General features: G+C 47.3%; 1 protein-coding gene across 4 annotated transcripts in view; it reads right to left on the bottom strand.

The window, feature by feature from the left end:
- Positions 1–5750: 5750 nt before the first annotated feature.
- Positions 5751–16349, bottom strand: part of Rasgef1a (RasGEF domain family member 1A) — a 79431-nt gene continuing 68832 nt past the window's right edge. For all 4 annotated transcript variants that reach the window (XM_048807561.1, XM_048807562.1, XM_048807560.1 and 1 more), the window contains 11 exons: positions 14453–14575; positions 12807–12944; positions 11762–11983; positions 11273–11347; positions 10898–10990; positions 10187–10289; positions 10029–10108; positions 9196–9387; positions 8205–8328; positions 7738–7810; positions 5751–7530 (listed from right to left, as the gene is read on the bottom strand). In XM_048807561.1, coding sequence (XP_048663518.1) covers positions 7506–7530; positions 7738–7810; positions 8205–8328; positions 9196–9387; positions 10029–10108; positions 10187–10289; positions 10898–10990; positions 11273–11347; positions 11762–11983; positions 12807–12944; positions 14453–14575 — 1248 coding nt within the window. In that variant the 3' untranslated portion in view covers positions 5751–7505. The remainder of the gene's footprint in view (positions 7531–7737; positions 7811–8204; positions 8329–9195; positions 9388–10028; positions 10109–10186; positions 10290–10897; positions 10991–11272; positions 11348–11761; positions 11984–12806; positions 12945–14452; positions 14576–16349) is intronic.

Here is a 16349-nt window from a genome sequence, read left to right as displayed (position 1 = left end):
GGATTTCATAGAGATATTGTTATCTATTTTCTTCTAAATATCTCATTTGTAGGTTTGCTTTTCTTGATCTATAACCAAAATAGATTTTGAGTATGATCTGAGATAAGGATTATATTTCACTTTTTCCCCACAATTATAATAAGGTAATGCTGGAAAAAAGTGAAATACTTTTTACCCATTGATTTGCAAAACCACTCTGTCATCCATCAGACATGCATACACGTCTAATTCTGGGCTATCTTTTGTGCCATCAGTTTTCTGTCCATCAGTACACCACAACCACATGGTCTGAATCACTGTAACTTTTTATACAATGTGACATTTGGGAGAGCTGTCCACTTGTCTTGTCCTTAAAAGAAGTCATGGCTATTTTATAGACTTTGTACATTCATATAAATGTTGGAATAAGCTTCAAAAAAAAGGTTATGAATTTGTAATCTCATTAAGTCTGTAAGATCACATTGAGAAGAACTGATCATTATGATGTGAATCTTCCAAACCCTGAACATGTCATATCTCTTTATTGTCTGTATATATCTTCATTGTCTTCCAATTAAGTTTATAATTTTTCACACAGTGGACTTACATGTATTATTTTCCCCCTAGGTACTTTGTATTTTTTATACCATTGTGCCTATTGTTTTGTTTTTGTTTTGTTTTTCTTTTTGTTTAGAAATCTAAACCTGGTGTTTAGAAACCACTGATTTTAGTTTTGTATTCAGAAACCTTCCCAAAATTTCTTAATTCTATTAATATATTTCTAGTTTCTTTTGTATTATTCCTATTATACAACCATGTCATATTTTTAAGAGTGGGAGTTTTTTAGCTTGGTTTGGTTTTTATTTCCAGTTTTTAGACCTTTGATTTATTCATTTTCCTGTGCTTATTAGGATTTGTTCAATGATGATGGAAGTGGTAATAGTGGGTTCCCTGCCTGTGTTACTGATTTCAAGGGTAACACTTTCAGTGCTTCATCTGTAAATAAGGTATTTACTGGAGGGTTTTTGTTTGTTTGTTTGTTTGTTTTGTAAATACCTTTTATCGGGCTAAGAAAGTCTCTTCTAGTATTACTTGGTGAGATTTTATCATATCAGATGATCATACAACTTCTTTTCCTCCTAAGTTGATGAATTAAATTCATAGGTTTTCTGACATGCCCTTGCATTCATGGGGCAAGCTCCAATTGGTCATGATGTTTTAGCCTTTTTTTATGTTGCTGGATTTGGTTTCATCCATATATATACACACATATATTCATTTGCATCTCTGTATTCATGTGGGTGTGTTTATAATATTTTTTCAGACGTTTTCATCTATGTTCTTGAAGAAATGTCAGGTACCTTTCCTCTCTCATCCTTGTTGGACTTTTCTATTAAGGTTCTAGCTTCTAAAATAAGTTACAAGTGTTCCCTCTTACTGTTTCTAGAAAGATTTTTTAAAACAGGAATTATTTGAATATGAGGTATAGCTGCCTGAAAGCCGTCTGGGCTCTGGGCATGAACTTTTCATGGGAAAAGTTCATGCCCAGGGGAAGCTTTGTGATCACTGGTTCGATTTATGTAATGATTATATAACTATTCAGATTTTCTGTTTTACCTAGAGTCAGTTTTGATTAGTTAAGGTAAATTATAATTTTCTAGAAATTTATACTGATAAATTTGAAAGTATAGATGAAATGCATAAAGTTGTTTACAGTAACTCTATTTATGTGTAATATGTACAGGATTCATAGTGATGTTCTTTTTTACATTCTTGGTATTGTTTATTTGTACTGCTTTTTATTTTTCTATGTATTTTTATTTAGATGGATTCTCGCTATTTTGCCCAGGCTGGCCCCAAACTCAGCAATTCTCCTGCCTCAGTCTCTGGCCTCAGCCTGCCATGTAGCTTGGACTAAAGAGATGTACCATCATGTCTAGCTCATATTTTTTCTTGGTTGGCTTTGTGAGGTGTTGGCAAATTTTCAGTCCTTTCAAATAACTGACCTTTATCAACCATGTATGAAACATCCAGTAGCTTCACATTCTCCCCAGCACCATATTTATAGTAGTTTTAATTTAGACTCAGTAGGTAGGTATAGTTATCTCATTTTGGTTTTAATTTAGTATATCATCAGGGAAATGTTAAATACCTTATACCAATGACTTTTTGGCCATTTAGCTTCCTCCTTTTGTGATAAAAAAGTCTTTTGCCTTTTTAAAAATTTGGCTTATATTTTTAAAAAACTGATTAATGGGAGTTACTTCAATATTATAGATTTGAGTCCTTTGTCAGATTTATACATTACAAATATCTTTTCACAGGTATGGGCCTAATTTTCACTCTCTTAATGGTATCTGTTAATAAGAGTTCTTAATTACAAAAAAGTCCAAATTATCAGTTTTCTTTCTTTTATAGCCAATGATTTTGGTGTTAAGAAACCTTTGCCTATTCCAAAATATAGAAGAAAATTTCATGTTTTCTTTTAGATAATTTATTATATTGTCTTTAAAATTTAGAACTATGATAAATCTGGAAATTTTAGGAGCCAAGAGTTGTTCTTTAGTTTGTTTTTTTATTGTTGATGTCATTGTTTTGGGGGTTTTTTGTGTTTGGTTGGTTGGTTGGTTGGTTAGTTTTTTGGTTTTTTTGTTTTGATGAAGATCTGCTGATAGCTCCATTGTAGTTTGTAAATATCTTTATTTTCTCTCATTTAAACAACATATATTTGAAGGGCAAAGAATTCTAGGTTGGCAATTATTTTTCTTTTCAGCCACATGGATGTTATTCCATAGCCTCCTGTCTTTAGTTATTTCTGCTGTAAATTATTACCTATGTTAGCCCTTTTTTGAAAGTAATCAGCCTTCTTTTCTCTGACTGGCTATCCATCTCCTCTTAATCTTTCTTCTGTATCATTCTGATATATCTATATGTGAGTTTATTTTTTTCTGACCCTGCAAAACTTTGTAGAGCTCACTGGCTTGTGATTGCAAATGTTGAGTTTCCCTGACTCCATTTAATGTTGAGGTTCAGAACAGACACTTTTTCTTAACATCCTTGGTTGGGCTTTGGTTAGGGCATTTTATTTCAAGTTCACTGTTACACTGAGGGGTGGTTTTCTGGGATGCCAGCTTTAGCAAGCAGGGTTTCCTCTTTGATCCCTCTTCTTGAGCAGACTCCGGATCACCTTCTGCATCTCCCTGTGGACTTAAAAAAAAAAAAAAAAATGGATGCTCATGGGACAAAAGCTGAATTCAGCTCTTTCTGGACTTCTCTGGGTCCTGCCTTCATTTATATTTGTACATTTTGTACAACTTTATGGGTTGTTTTTATCAGGCAGTTACTTAGTCTTTCATGGTGTCAGAAATGGACAGGTGCATAATTTGCTTTCTTATATCCTTTCCAACATTGTTTACTCAACACTGCTGCTGAAGATCCATCATGAGTTCCTGATTATGTTGGGGTAGATACTTGTAGTGTTTTGGCAGTCCCTTACCCTCCTCACAGTACTAGGACTCCTTTGGAAGGAATAAAGATAGAAATTGTGTTAACATGATCTAAACTGGTCTGTATGTGGCTTATAGAATTTGTTTAGGAAATAGTTTTAAATCCCAAATTTTCAAATATCTTTTTTCCTCATGTAAGTTTGTATACTGGTTGGATTTAATAACTAAGTGGCTCTTTGGTGATGATAGTGTATTTTGTCATTGATAGGACTTCAAGTGTTCCTGTGAGAAGGGTGCTGAGCATAAGGCTTGCCTCTTGTTTCCCAAAAACTGCTGCTCTCTGCAGAAGAGCAGCTCAGCATCATGAGGTGCCACCCATGCTCCATGCCATCTACTCTTCCAAACCATGAGCCAGGTGATCCTAATTTCCCCACATCCTTGCTAGAGATTGAACCCAGAGCCTTGAACCTACTAGGGTGATTCCCATTTTAATCCTGGGACAATGGAGGTTTAAAGAGCCAGATAACTTGTTCAAGCATCTGGCAGCTGAAGACCAAAACTTAGATCCAGTAGTTTTAACTTCACTTCTCACTCTGACCGTTGCCTTTTTTGGCCTCCCTAAGGAACATGGCAAACAGGTGTAGGTGCGGGAGATATGTATGTCACAAGTAATCTGTCACAAAGGTCTCAACAGGATCTTAGTATATCCTTAGCTCCTCTTCTTGCCACACCTGGAGCTCTAATATAGATCTGTTTGTGCAACTTTGTGAGGTAAGAGGTAACATTTGGATATCACAGGTGTTGTGAGAAACCATGTACTTACTGTTCACTGGGCATAGCTTCAGAGGAAATGGCACTGCACAGAAGAACCAGGACATGAGATGGACACTGGCAGCCCACATACAGTGTGACAAAGAAATGAGGGACAACCCCAAGGAGCCTAGTCACCATTCCCAGGGAACATTTCAGGGGCTCATGCAGACTTAAATGCAGTCTCCTAGCTTTGCAAGAATGGGAGCAGGGTATAGGAGTATGATGTGTTGGCAGAAATACAAAAGTTCCATGTGTGAGTAGAGGGCGCCTGGGAGAGGTGGGCTGTAAGGAGGTAGACATGCAGGAGCCCACCCACAGCCCCCTAACTGCACAGAGCTTTTCCAACATGGTTTGCAGCCAGGCTATACTAGGCTTCCCCTGGCTTTACAATTCAGCATATCTGGAATGGGGCCTGAGAATGCACATTTTGTTTCCCAGGAAACAAAATGGGCGAAGGATAGTGTCGTTGCAGGTCACACAAGCTCACATCCAATGCACAGATGTGCTGCCCCTTCTTTGGTTGGGCAGGTGAAACTCAAAAATAACTTTACCAGGAAACTAGGAATGCCATAAACATATTGTCATTTGCCCAAAGTTCAGGTATCTTCACATGTTCTGTACAAACTACAAGCTCATGTTCTCTATAAACACCTGAGCACCTGTTAGTGCTGTGTACCAGATGCTGGTACACACTCAGCCTTGGCCTGATGCAGTGGCTACCAGCTATTTAAACTTAATTAGACATTTAGTTCCTTGAGCACACTGGCCACATTTCAATACTCAGTACCCACAAAATGTAGTTAGTGGCCATTATATTGGACAGTATAGTTATAGAACATTCTGTCACTGCAGAAAGTTTTCTGTTGGGTTGTGCTGGTCTTGTGGAAATGTTGGATAATGAACAAATTAGAAATTAGTGGAGTTTACTGTGAATGCACAGGGTTAGACTGTAGTGAGGACCTCATCCAGCTTGGGCCTTGTCTACAGCAGGGAATGGGCAGGCTGGAAAAGAAGGGGGACTCCCCATTTTTGGTGCCTCAGTTCCTTTAGTTTCCCAAGTTTCATGTGCCCTTCAGTAAACCCTGCTTGAATATTCTTGAATGCAAAGACAAGCCCCATCCAGACCTGAATCCAGCATATGTTAACAAGTGCTGCCCAGCCCTCCCTGGGCCTAAAGACCCACAAGGTCCACATTCATACAGGTTCCGACTGTGAAGGCTCCTGCAGTGAAAGAGCCTTTGCATTTTTCACTAAGTGTCCTCAACTTACCTGACCATGTACTAAAGCAGCTAGTGGCATCCTTTGCAACCAGCTTTGAGGAAAGCAGGACTGGAACACTGTGCAGCCTGTTCTAGTCTTGCACTGCACATTGGAAAAGCCCTTTGTGAGAATATGTTGCCCAACTGCAGATGAATGCTCCCTGCCAGGTTCCCCCTTGGATGCTCCCTTCTCTTCCCCTCTAGCTTGGGCTGTTGGCACCACGTAAGGCATACCACCTGGCACACACAAGAGTGGGGAGCAACATGTTCTTTTATTGATGCAAGTACGTCCAGTCACACCAAAACTGACATCCTGTGCTATGGTACAGCTTTATACTCAGAGATCAGCTCCAAATACCAAAACATCAAATTGAAGGTATGTATCAAATTGGGAAAATAAAATAGCAAACATAGACACTGTTTCAAGTAGAACTGGTGACCCGTGAAGCGCACATTGACATAAAAGGCTCTTTAACACACATACAGAAAATGTTCTAACATTGTATTCCAAATATATATTCTCAAGTTTCAGCCTTTCTTTATCTCAAAGACATAAACAAAGCAAGATGTACTATCAGTATACAATCTGGACTAGCTAGAATGTCTGAAAAGTGCAAACACACTGTGACAATACAGTGTAACTAATCAGCTCCACTCCGGCTGAGGGCAGCAGCCACTTTGCCTCCTTCACGAGGCCTGGCCCAGTCGTCTCCAGGCTCTCCCTCTGAGCTCTGGAATTGGGACCTTAAAGGGTCCCTGCCTTGGCTTCCTGACTCGTGGCTCCTGCCAAAGCCAGGCAAGTGGAGAGGGACAAGGATGAGAAGCTCCTGCAAGGGAGACAGTCAGTGTGGATGGACCGCCTCTGGGTTTCTAAAGGAGAGAGCCGTCCAGTCCCACGGTCAGTAAGGCCCAAGGTTCACGCCAGGAAGTCAGACATGAAAAATGGAGTGTTCTCTTCTGGTTTGGGTTTAGAAAAATACCTCTCAGTGTTGGGCAGTTCCATCTGAAAGGGCTCCAGCAGTTTCAGCCTGGCTAATTTTCTGATCTGATTTTAGATTCCAGTGAGGTTGCCTCCCACCAGAGAGAAGAGGAGGGCAAGTCCCCTAGCACACTGACTTTGCTTCTTTCTCTTCCTTTTGTGCGTGGGTTTCGAGAACAGCTTTAAATGTCACCATCCCGAGTCTACTTGGTGTTCTCTTCATTACAGCTCAGTGTGTCTTTCAGTTACAGCCATGAAACCTGCAATGCTATGACTCCCTCCCCCTTATTACTTTAGATTTTCTTGTCTAAAACACAATCGAAGAATTTGCCAGACATATTTTTACAGAAAATATGCCACCAGGTGTCCCCCTGCCCCTCCCCGACCCCATAAATCCCTGATAAAGGAAAATGAAAATGTAAACTTTGGAGAGCCCGCACTCAAAGGTTCACTTCCAGAAGTATACATGAGACCTCCCAGGTGCCCCAGCCCTTCCCCCTGGAACCTCATGGCCTAGGCTGTTGAGGGTGAGCACCTCACAGCTCAGGGCAGAGCTCACTGCAGGCTCAAACAACAGAGCAGGAAGACCGGACCCCCAGTACCCTCTAAGGCACTAACCCCGACATCAGAGACACTGGCTGGAAAGGCGTCCGAGCAGGCAGGGCTCACGTTGGTTTTGGTTGGGTTTTTTAAAATATTTTTTTCATAAGATGTTAATAATCAAAAGTATAAAATAAAAATCTACATTTCATTAGAATAAGATGTTATCATGGATGCCATCTCCCATGATACTCTTTCCCCACCCCTCCCCAAAGCAGGGCCCTGCCCTGTTATTTAAAATAAACAAAAAAACTTTATAAGTGCCAAAGGTTGATGCATGAAATAATTACCATTTTCTTTTTCATAAAAGTTATATACAAAATGGACCCCAACCAGTGAGGCCTCCTCATCTCAACCCATATCAATCAAGATTCAAACTTGGTTTGTGCATGTGCTTCATCCGGTTACGTGCAGGCTGCATCCACACCCTCAGGCTCTGTTAAGGAGAGTGGTCCTAAAGGTGGGCAAGGGACAGGACAACAGTCAGGCTCCTGAGCAGGCAGAAAGTGTAGGTCCTTGATTTGTGATGGGGAGGGCCCAAATCCAGACCCAGTCCTCAGTCTCCCACTGCCCCAGGACCCCTTTCAGAAAGGCAGATTGTCATGTTTGCTCCCAGTCCTCTCCCTTCCTTGTGGGCTCCTGGGTCCCTGGGGTATCCTACCTGAGGGCCTTCCAGCTGTCCTTTTCCATATGGTTCTCAGGACCTTCACTTTCAAAGGAGGCGATGAAGAGAGCTGAGGATGGGAAAGCTCTTAGAACCAGTATCTCCTTGGGTGTCTGCCTGCCACACCCAATTATCCCTTCCAGGGGCAAAGCTAGTCCAGGGGCAAAGCTAGTCCTGGGACAAAGGGACAAAAACCTCTGGCTGGGTAATATGCAGGTTTCTACTGCAAGGAATTCCTAGACTTCTTGTCAAGGGACTCGGGTACTTCCTTGTTTTGGTTCTCTTGAATAGCATCCTGTCCTCCTTATCTGTCATATGTCCATAACCCACCCTCATGCACACTCATGCTGCAAGCTGAGTAGCCCCTATGTGATTCTGGGCAATCCCAAGAGGACAAGGGGCCTAGATGGGGAGTCAATTGTCCAGCTGGCAAGTGGGGCATACTGCCAGGAAGGGGCCCTTACCTTCCTCGCTGTAGATGGGCGCTGTAAGCAGGTAACTCTGAATTTTCTTGTCCTTCTCAAAGGGACATTCTACTTGTGTCCATGTCATAAACTCATGGATCTGTCTGGAGATCTCCCAAAATTTCTGAAGGTACAGAAAACCAATAAGGTATTCATCTGTCATTGTGAGCTTAAAACCCAGTCAGGGGCAGAGGGTATGGTTTCTGGTCTTGCCTCTGCAGTCATTAGTGCCACTGAGATGGAGACAATGGCCCTGCATGGCTGACCCCAGGGCCATGGTGTCTTGTGCTACATCAGAACCAGCATATGTTCCCTGAGGCCACTCTATCATGCCTTCTGCCTGGGCCATCAGACTATAGCAGGGTCTGTGTCTCCCCTGATAGGGCTCCATTTATGATTCCAGCCTGAGGCAGCATCCTGGCCACACCCAACACAGAAGTATCAGCCAGGACATGCCATGATCTCACTTCTAGGGCCTATATAGGCATCCACAGTGCCCACCCCTTCTTTACCTGTATGAGCCCAGTGCCACCTATACTTCCCCAGGCACTTTTGTCCTGTCCTCCTGTCCTTGGTCAGAGCCCTTTTCTGCTGCTATCTCATCTGTATTCAAATTCCTTCTTGCATAAAACCCTCCTGATCCCCAATTCCCCAGAAGTGGCCTCTGCTCTATCTCCTGGGTGGGATCAATGGTGAAACCAGGATCCTGGGTAAATATAGGTTCCCTGTGTCAACAAACTCTGTGATCAAGTCTTCCCTCAAGAAGGGCACAGTCCACTCCTCGAGCCTTACATCTCATGGCCAAGCAGTAATGCTGATGTCTCAGCATGGCCAAGCAGTAATGCTGATGTTTCAGTCCTTAAAGCCCTTCCAAACCTCAGGCAGAGCTTGGGAAACCTGCAAATACTGCCACAAAGCCACTACCACACCTGTGGGGACACATGGTCTCTGCCTGCCCAACTGTGCTAGAACCACAAGGGACTGGGCTCACCTTAAAGTTAATGTGCCCATTGGGTAAATGGTTGGTGTGGATTTTGTGCAGGAAATAGATGTCCTTAACGAAGAGGTTGAATACTGGGATGACAATCTTCTCACGGCTGCTATTGGCCATCTGGGACCGCTGTGTGGCCCCCTGCAGGGCAGTGCGGTAGTTACAGAAGTTGCTGGATGGATCCATGTGGTGCTGTGGGCATAGCAAGGACCAGGTGAGCCCCTCAGACCCACTCAGCATGCCCTCTGCAGAGCACAAGACAGCAAGAGGAGAAGTCACTGTCCCTAGAGGAGCCCAGGAGTGAGCACAGAGTGGGTAAAACCAAAAGGTGCCTGCTGAACACTGGAGCCTGTGGAAAACTATAAAGAAGTGTCACAGCCCTGCCCTGTTATACCCAGGTCTCATCCCCCTTCCTTCAAAACCTTGCTTTGCCCTTATACTGACACCTCTAAGACCTGACCAGCTCCACGGGACAAATATTTTGCCAGAGGTCGGGAGGTGGTGATAGAAATATATCTGGGAAGGACTGCAGATGAGCTAAATGGTCTGCCAGCCTCTGGGCAACCCAGATAATCCAGAACTAGGGAAAGCTGACCAAGGAAAAGGCCAGTAAGACTGCTCAGTGGATATCATCCCTTTTGTCAAACTCTCCATTCTCTAACTTGCTCTAGGCAATGCTAGTTCTACTGGATGCAGCAATGGCCAAGGACAGCTTGAGAACCCACCAGCAGGCCAGCTCCATACATGTCTGAATCAAAGGAAAGATCCCACCCCTGCTGCCAACACAGGACAAAGGTGGGGCACTAGGCTGTGCCATGAACTTGGGTACCTACCTCCAAGACATCAAACTTGGCTGTCTTGACTTTGGACCATGTTTTCTTCAGCCGAGCCACTGGACTAAGGTTCATGCCAGCTGCAGGGACAGTGGGCAGGGGTCAGAGCATGAGGAGGCAGGTGGTGTGGGCAGCCCCCAACCTGTGCCAGCACTCACAAATGATGGCCATCATGGAGTTGAAGTTTCCAATGTTGAAGCACTCTCGGGCCACATCAATGAAAAACTCCAGCATGCGGGTCCGATGTTTCTTCTTAACCACCTAGAAGGCAACAGGATGACCTCAGCGTGGAGCCACCAACAGACCACAGGAGCTGGGGCCACTGGGCAGAGGGTCAAGAAGTTCCTTGGGACTTAATTTCCAGGTCTGGGAGATTCAAGGCTATATCTGTGAGACTCAGACACATGTCCAACACCTGATGTATCTCCTCAGCCATAAAAGGGATGGGCTGTTTGCCTGCCAAGGCTGGCAGAATGGTGCTGGGCACAAGGGGCACACTCCCACATATGGGATCCCTATTGTCATTTAAGGAATCATTGGATATGGAGGCTTCAGGGTAGGAGCACTACCAAGGCCCTGGCCATGGACACTTCATGTGCTTACTTTGAAAGTTCCATCGTCTAAAGGGGAAATACAGGGGAATGATATTAGCCAAATTATAATGTTTTATTGTATAAAAATATGAATTTTTTTCATATTTTTCTTAATTTTTAAAGTGTGACAGAGAGAGAGAGAGAGAGAGAGAGAGAGAGAGAGAGAGAGAGAGAAAGTTCCATATAAGTTGAGGCAGGCAGGGCAAAATTCACAACCTCACCAGGTCTGGAAAGGGCATGACCACCCCACACACATCTGCTGTGGCACGTGCTTACCCGGCACACCTCAGTAGCCACCAGCATGCTCAGGCAGTTGAACCAGTTGTCATAGGCCTCCAGGCTGTAGGTCTTGTTCATGTCCCCTCGGCACTGGGGGTTACAAAGCAAGTCACAGGGATCCCAGAGGACCCTGATTGGGCAAGTCAGTTCCCACTGCTCACACCTGCCTGCTCCTTGGCTGCCCAGTGCTCAGCTAAGCCGGGAGGTCATGTTAGCTCCCCAGCCCCAAGCAGAGCCTGTGTCCCTCCCAGCATGCATCACTCTGTGTGGCCATTGCCGAACCCCCTAAATGGGTACCAGGAAAGCCATCAGGTTTCATGATCTGACACTCCAGAGTCATGCTGAGTGCAGCCTGGACCTCAGCCCACTCACCCTGTGGTTGTCCAAGGAGTCCATGTGGCTGATGATCTGCATCAGGTCCTCAGGGTGAATGCTGCTGACCCTCTCCTATGGGGGAGAGACAGCAAAGGGAGGGTGACCAGCCTCCCCTAAAAGAGGAAAAAGAACTGCAGGGGAGAGTGACTAAGACCTTGGAGACAGTGGAGGCCTGCCTAGGGCACAGGCCCTTCTCCTCCCAGGCCAATCTTCCATCCTGGGACTAGGACAATGCAGTACCAAACCCTCCCATTCACACAGGGCTGCCATGCTCCTTCAGACCTGATACCAGCTGGACACAGCCAGCCTGAGGCACACAGGCCAAGGCTGGCAAGCCAGCTTCCCTGTGACAGCCCAGTCTGGCTGGCAAGGATCTTGGCAGCACTACATTGAGAGGGACACTTGGGTCCAGCAACCCTGTCCAAGCAGCAGTGAATGTGGCCCTAGTCCCACCCTACTCCATGCAGAGCATTTGGCTGCACTGACCAGCTCGATGTGGGTCAGCTGCTGGGCCAGCACCAGGGGGTCACAGCACACGCCCAGGATGTCTTTCTGAGCGGCCGGTGGCTTGGCCTTGAGGACAGGCCCTTTTTCAACAGCTGGTGGCCGGAGCTTCTCCCGCAGCTCCTGGAGCTGGCTCCGGGTGGCCAGGGATAGCAGCAGGCTCTGTATCATCTGGGTGATGGCCTTCTTTACTGTGCCATTCTCCTGTGAGTGTCAGAGAGTGGTGAGGGTGCTGAAGTGGGCTTGTGGTAAGTCCACTGCCATCATGAGAAACCCATCTCATCGCCAGAGACATGGTTGACTTTGAGCCCACAAAGTCCAAAGCTGCTCTGAGCCTCTGAACCCTTGATGAGAGAGGGGTGCAGTGTGGGCTCCTCTGAGGCCTACTGAGGAAGGTGGGCTCCATGAACTATCCTGCTAGCAGAAGGGCTGAGGGCAGGGTCAGAACTGGTCTTCTGGGTCTGAAAAGTGTGGCTTTCCCAGAGGTGGCCAGCTGAGCTGCTTGTCACTGCCTCCCAGCATCAGGAGGGGGCCATGGCATGAGTCAAGGCATCAAGAAGGGCTTTTACCCTGGGTGGGGACAGCCTGGGTCCCCAATCTCTCCCAAAGCTCTCCCAGGGCTTCCTGAGTCCCCCAGGGAATAGGAGCTGTGGAACACAAAGAAATTCTTCAGCACAGAGAGACCCTCTCAGCTCCTTGGGTTTCCTATCTCCAGCGAAGGCCAACAGTGAGCTAGGAGCTAGAAAGAGCATACAGACTCATATCCTCTCAACAGGTCCCAACAAGGGTGCCAAGGGCCAGAAGAGGGTTCATAGCAACAGTCTTGCATGCAGTGTTTGTAGGCAAAGCTGACCCAATTCTGGCCAGCTAAGCTGCATCTGGGGATGTGGCAGATCCGGTGGAGCCACCTTGCCACTCTCTTCAGGGAGTAACAGGGAAGGGGATCAATACTAGTCTGTGTCTGTATACCCCACCTTCCAGAAGACATACCCAAGCAGCCTGATCAGGGGCTGAGGGAGGACCTCACCTCATCGCACTGGGTGACACGGTGAGCAATGGCCTTCAGCTCCGCCATGGCCTTCTCATCCTGGAAGTCATAGGGGAAGGCCTCTGTCCACTCCTTCAGGAGCTGCACAATCTTGGCAGAGAACGACTTTAGCTTGGCCTAGGGCAGCAGGGATCGGTGTGAGGCCCCATGGGCCAGATTGGACTGCAAGATGGCAAGTGTCACAGCTTCCTTCTCCCTCAAGACCCATACCCCTAAGCCCAGGGCCTGTGCTGGACATGTCCCTCTGCCACACATGCCACCTGTGGTTTTGCCACACCAGAATGACCTATGAGACTCCTTTTTGTTTCCTACTTCCCTTAAATAAACTTTTTTTTTGTCATTTAAACAAATTAATTTCCAAAACCATAACCCATCACTATTATAACATAGATTTACTTGCAATACTTAAACGTTACCCATAAAAAGCATACAGGAAAATCAAATAAAATCATAATGTTAAATTAGAAGCTTATCTGCCCTCTCTGTTAAAGACAATTTTGCAAGTGCTGTAGGGCAGGGTGTAGACCTGAGGAGCAAGTTAACGATTCCTGGTCAAGAAAGGCAGAGGTATCCCTTGTCACCTGTGTCAACTTGCACATGCAGCCTGGGGACAGGTGCCCTGCACCCTGGCACAGGGCTGAGGGAAGGAGGGTGTGGGCGCAGCTGCCCATCTTGTTCAGAGGGTGCCTACATGGCCTCTGCCCCCATGAAGTAGAGAGGAAGCAATGCAGGATGCTCTGTTGCCAAATTCCCACTGACCCACCAGAATGCCCACAGAGGCCAGAACCACTCCTGCACCCACCATGGCTCCTCCCATACCTGATCAGCTCCCCACCACACTGCTCCAATCCAACTGTTATGGCCACAGCATGAACCATGACTGCTCTGGGGACCCAGGCTATCATGACCCCTAATGCTCTGGGGACCCAGGCTCTCACACAACTCAGCCCCCAGCCCTGCATATGCTTGGAACCTGCCCCTTTTGGGTGACATGACTGGCCAGTGCTCTGGACTGGACCACCTGGTGCCAGCTACTCTGAGAAGACTATGTGGAGGGCACATGGCATTCAGGGGCCTCTTCTGCAAACCTCCAGTGACAGAAGGTCTGGCCACATGAAGCAGGGAGGTGAAGGGCAGGCCGGGCCACACTCCTCTGCTGCTCTGACAGCCCTGCCAGCTCCTGGATATCATGACCACCGCCCATTTTTCCACTTTGGACCCTGAGCTTCTGAAAGTCTTGTCCAAATGCCTGCCTCTGAGGGCCTCAGGGTCAAGCTATGGCTTCCTGACTGTCTGAAACCTGGCTCAATCCAGAAGAGACTGTGGCCCCTATAAAATACTCGAGCAGTGACAGGCTGAGGACACTGCCACCTGACCCCCACCCCCCATGAGGTGGCAATGGTCCAGGTCCTGCTGCCTATAACAGAACCTTCCATATCAGGGAGACTGGCATTGGTCTGGAGGGCTGTCTAGGGGGCCCTTCCCTGGAAGGGGTGCAAATGTCATCAATAGTAGGGACTTGGAGCATCCTAGAAGGAGTTCTCTGCTCTGGCAACTCCCCTCAGACCAAGAGAAGCCACACCCCAAGAGACACAGTCAGCACCAGCATCCCTTCGCACTCATACCTTCTCAGGCCCAGCCTCCAGCTGCTGCCTTTGCTCCAGGCAGATCTGCCCCACTCGAGCCAGCAGGTCATGAGGGGGCATAAAGACCCGGGAGCTCAGGAGGAATGTGAAGATGTATGTCCTCTGAAGAAAGGAGACAGGCAAAGTGCTGGTCAGGCCTGGAATGGCAGCATCCAGGTAGGCTCATGCCACTGCTCTTCCTGGCCTGGCCCTTCCCAGGCCAGCATCACATGTGGGGCCTCTGTGCCTTCACCTGCTTGGTTTCCTTCACCTTACATACCTTGCTTCTCTCATACTGCTACTCCAATCCCTCCCACCTTGGAGGAACAGCTTGCTGGAATTCTCCAGCACCCTTTGTCCCACTCTATAATGGGAGCCAGCCTTGGATGATGGTGGGGCTGTCTGGGCATGCTGCCCAGCCCGAGATGCTCCCTGAGACCAGGTCCAGGCCTCTTGCTTCTCCAGATCCTTGCAGGCTTTGCCCAAGGTCAGTGGGGAACACCTGGGAGAGATGGCTTGCTCAGTGAGGCAGGGCTATGTTGGCAGCAGAGTGGCTTGATGGGGAGGGTGGGCAGAGCAGTCAGAGGGAAAGGATCGGGCCTAGTCAGTGGGAATGTGACTTGGTGGACTAAGTGGAGCTGATAGGTCAAGTAGGACATGGCCTGGTCAGCAGGGACAGGGCCTTGGAAGACAGGACCTGGAAAGCTTTGGGTCTTGTGACCAGGTGTGGCCCTTCACCCCAACTGCCATTCCAGGGCCCCTCCATCCCATATCCATGTGCCCTTATCACCAGGATCCTCAAGGACTGGACTAAAGGGTGGCGAGGGGAATCTGTGGCCAAGGGTTCTCAGGCCTTCCATCTGCAGGGTCAGTTCCTGTGGAATCTTCATACTGGACTCTGCTTATAGGTAGGGTGGACTTGTGGGTCAATACCATCTCCATGAGGCTGCTTGGGGCAGCCTTGGGGCTCCTGGGAGGGAATCTACCCCACTCAACCTCACTCTGTCCTGAAATGGCTGCCACAGGCTGAGAAGTGGGAGCGCAGGTCCATCCACCCCAACTCCCAGCCCAAAGGACAAATTTCCTTGCTCCAGCCCAAAGATAACATGGCCAAGCTTCCTGGGAGTGCAGACCTACTGGAGCAGGACACAGGGCAAGGGGTCCTCACTGCCCCCAAGCAGCCCTCCATGTGGGGAATAAGACTACTAGGAGTCCTCCCTGGAATATCAGGGTATCCTCTACCTCCACACACACTTCCTGTGCTCTGAGCTAGGCTGTGCAGCATGGGTGCTTACGGGTCCCAGCTGCAGGTAGGACTCTCAGGTCCTCCTCATAAGCAGACAACTCAGATACATAAGGAAAAGCACACTATCACCTCTTGGCTAAGGCAGATAGGGGAGGAGCCATTACCATCTCCAGGAAAAGTGAAGACTTACTGGGGTGTATGTGTCTGGCCCCCATGCCTGTCTGGCAGTGAGGAAATGAGGAACCCAGGCACTCTGCAGAGGAGCCAAGACCCAGCTAGACTCTCCTGGCCTACTTTCTGCCCTTGTCATCTCTCTGTTCTCTCCTGGGAAGCAGTCAGGATCGTAGAGCACAATGTTCTAAGAACTACATTGGATAACAGCTGGATGGCTCCTCTGGGATAAGCCTATGAGATGAGGAGTTCTTCCTGCTATGGCACAGGACCACTGACCCACAGGCTGACTAGCATTGAAGGGTCACAGTCCTGCCTTGGGCTTCTTCAGGACCTGAGGTTTCTCCTCCTGGCTCTGCCCCAGGCACTTAGCAGCAGTGTCTGTACTATCAGCACTGTCCCTGACAGGGCTTATGGGGTGGACAGGAAAACAGGGGAGTGGACAATGCAAAGGTGTATCTTCCTAGAGCCCTAGAAGGA

This window comes from Marmota marmota, unplaced genomic scaffold, assembly GCF_001458135.2.
Source record: "Marmota marmota marmota unplaced genomic scaffold, marMar, whole genome shotgun sequence".
NCBI classification, from domain to species: domain Eukaryota; kingdom Metazoa; phylum Chordata; class Mammalia; order Rodentia; family Sciuridae; genus Marmota; species Marmota marmota.
Note: the sequence above shows the minus strand (reverse complement) of the source record. Positions and strands in the feature narration are given on the sequence as shown.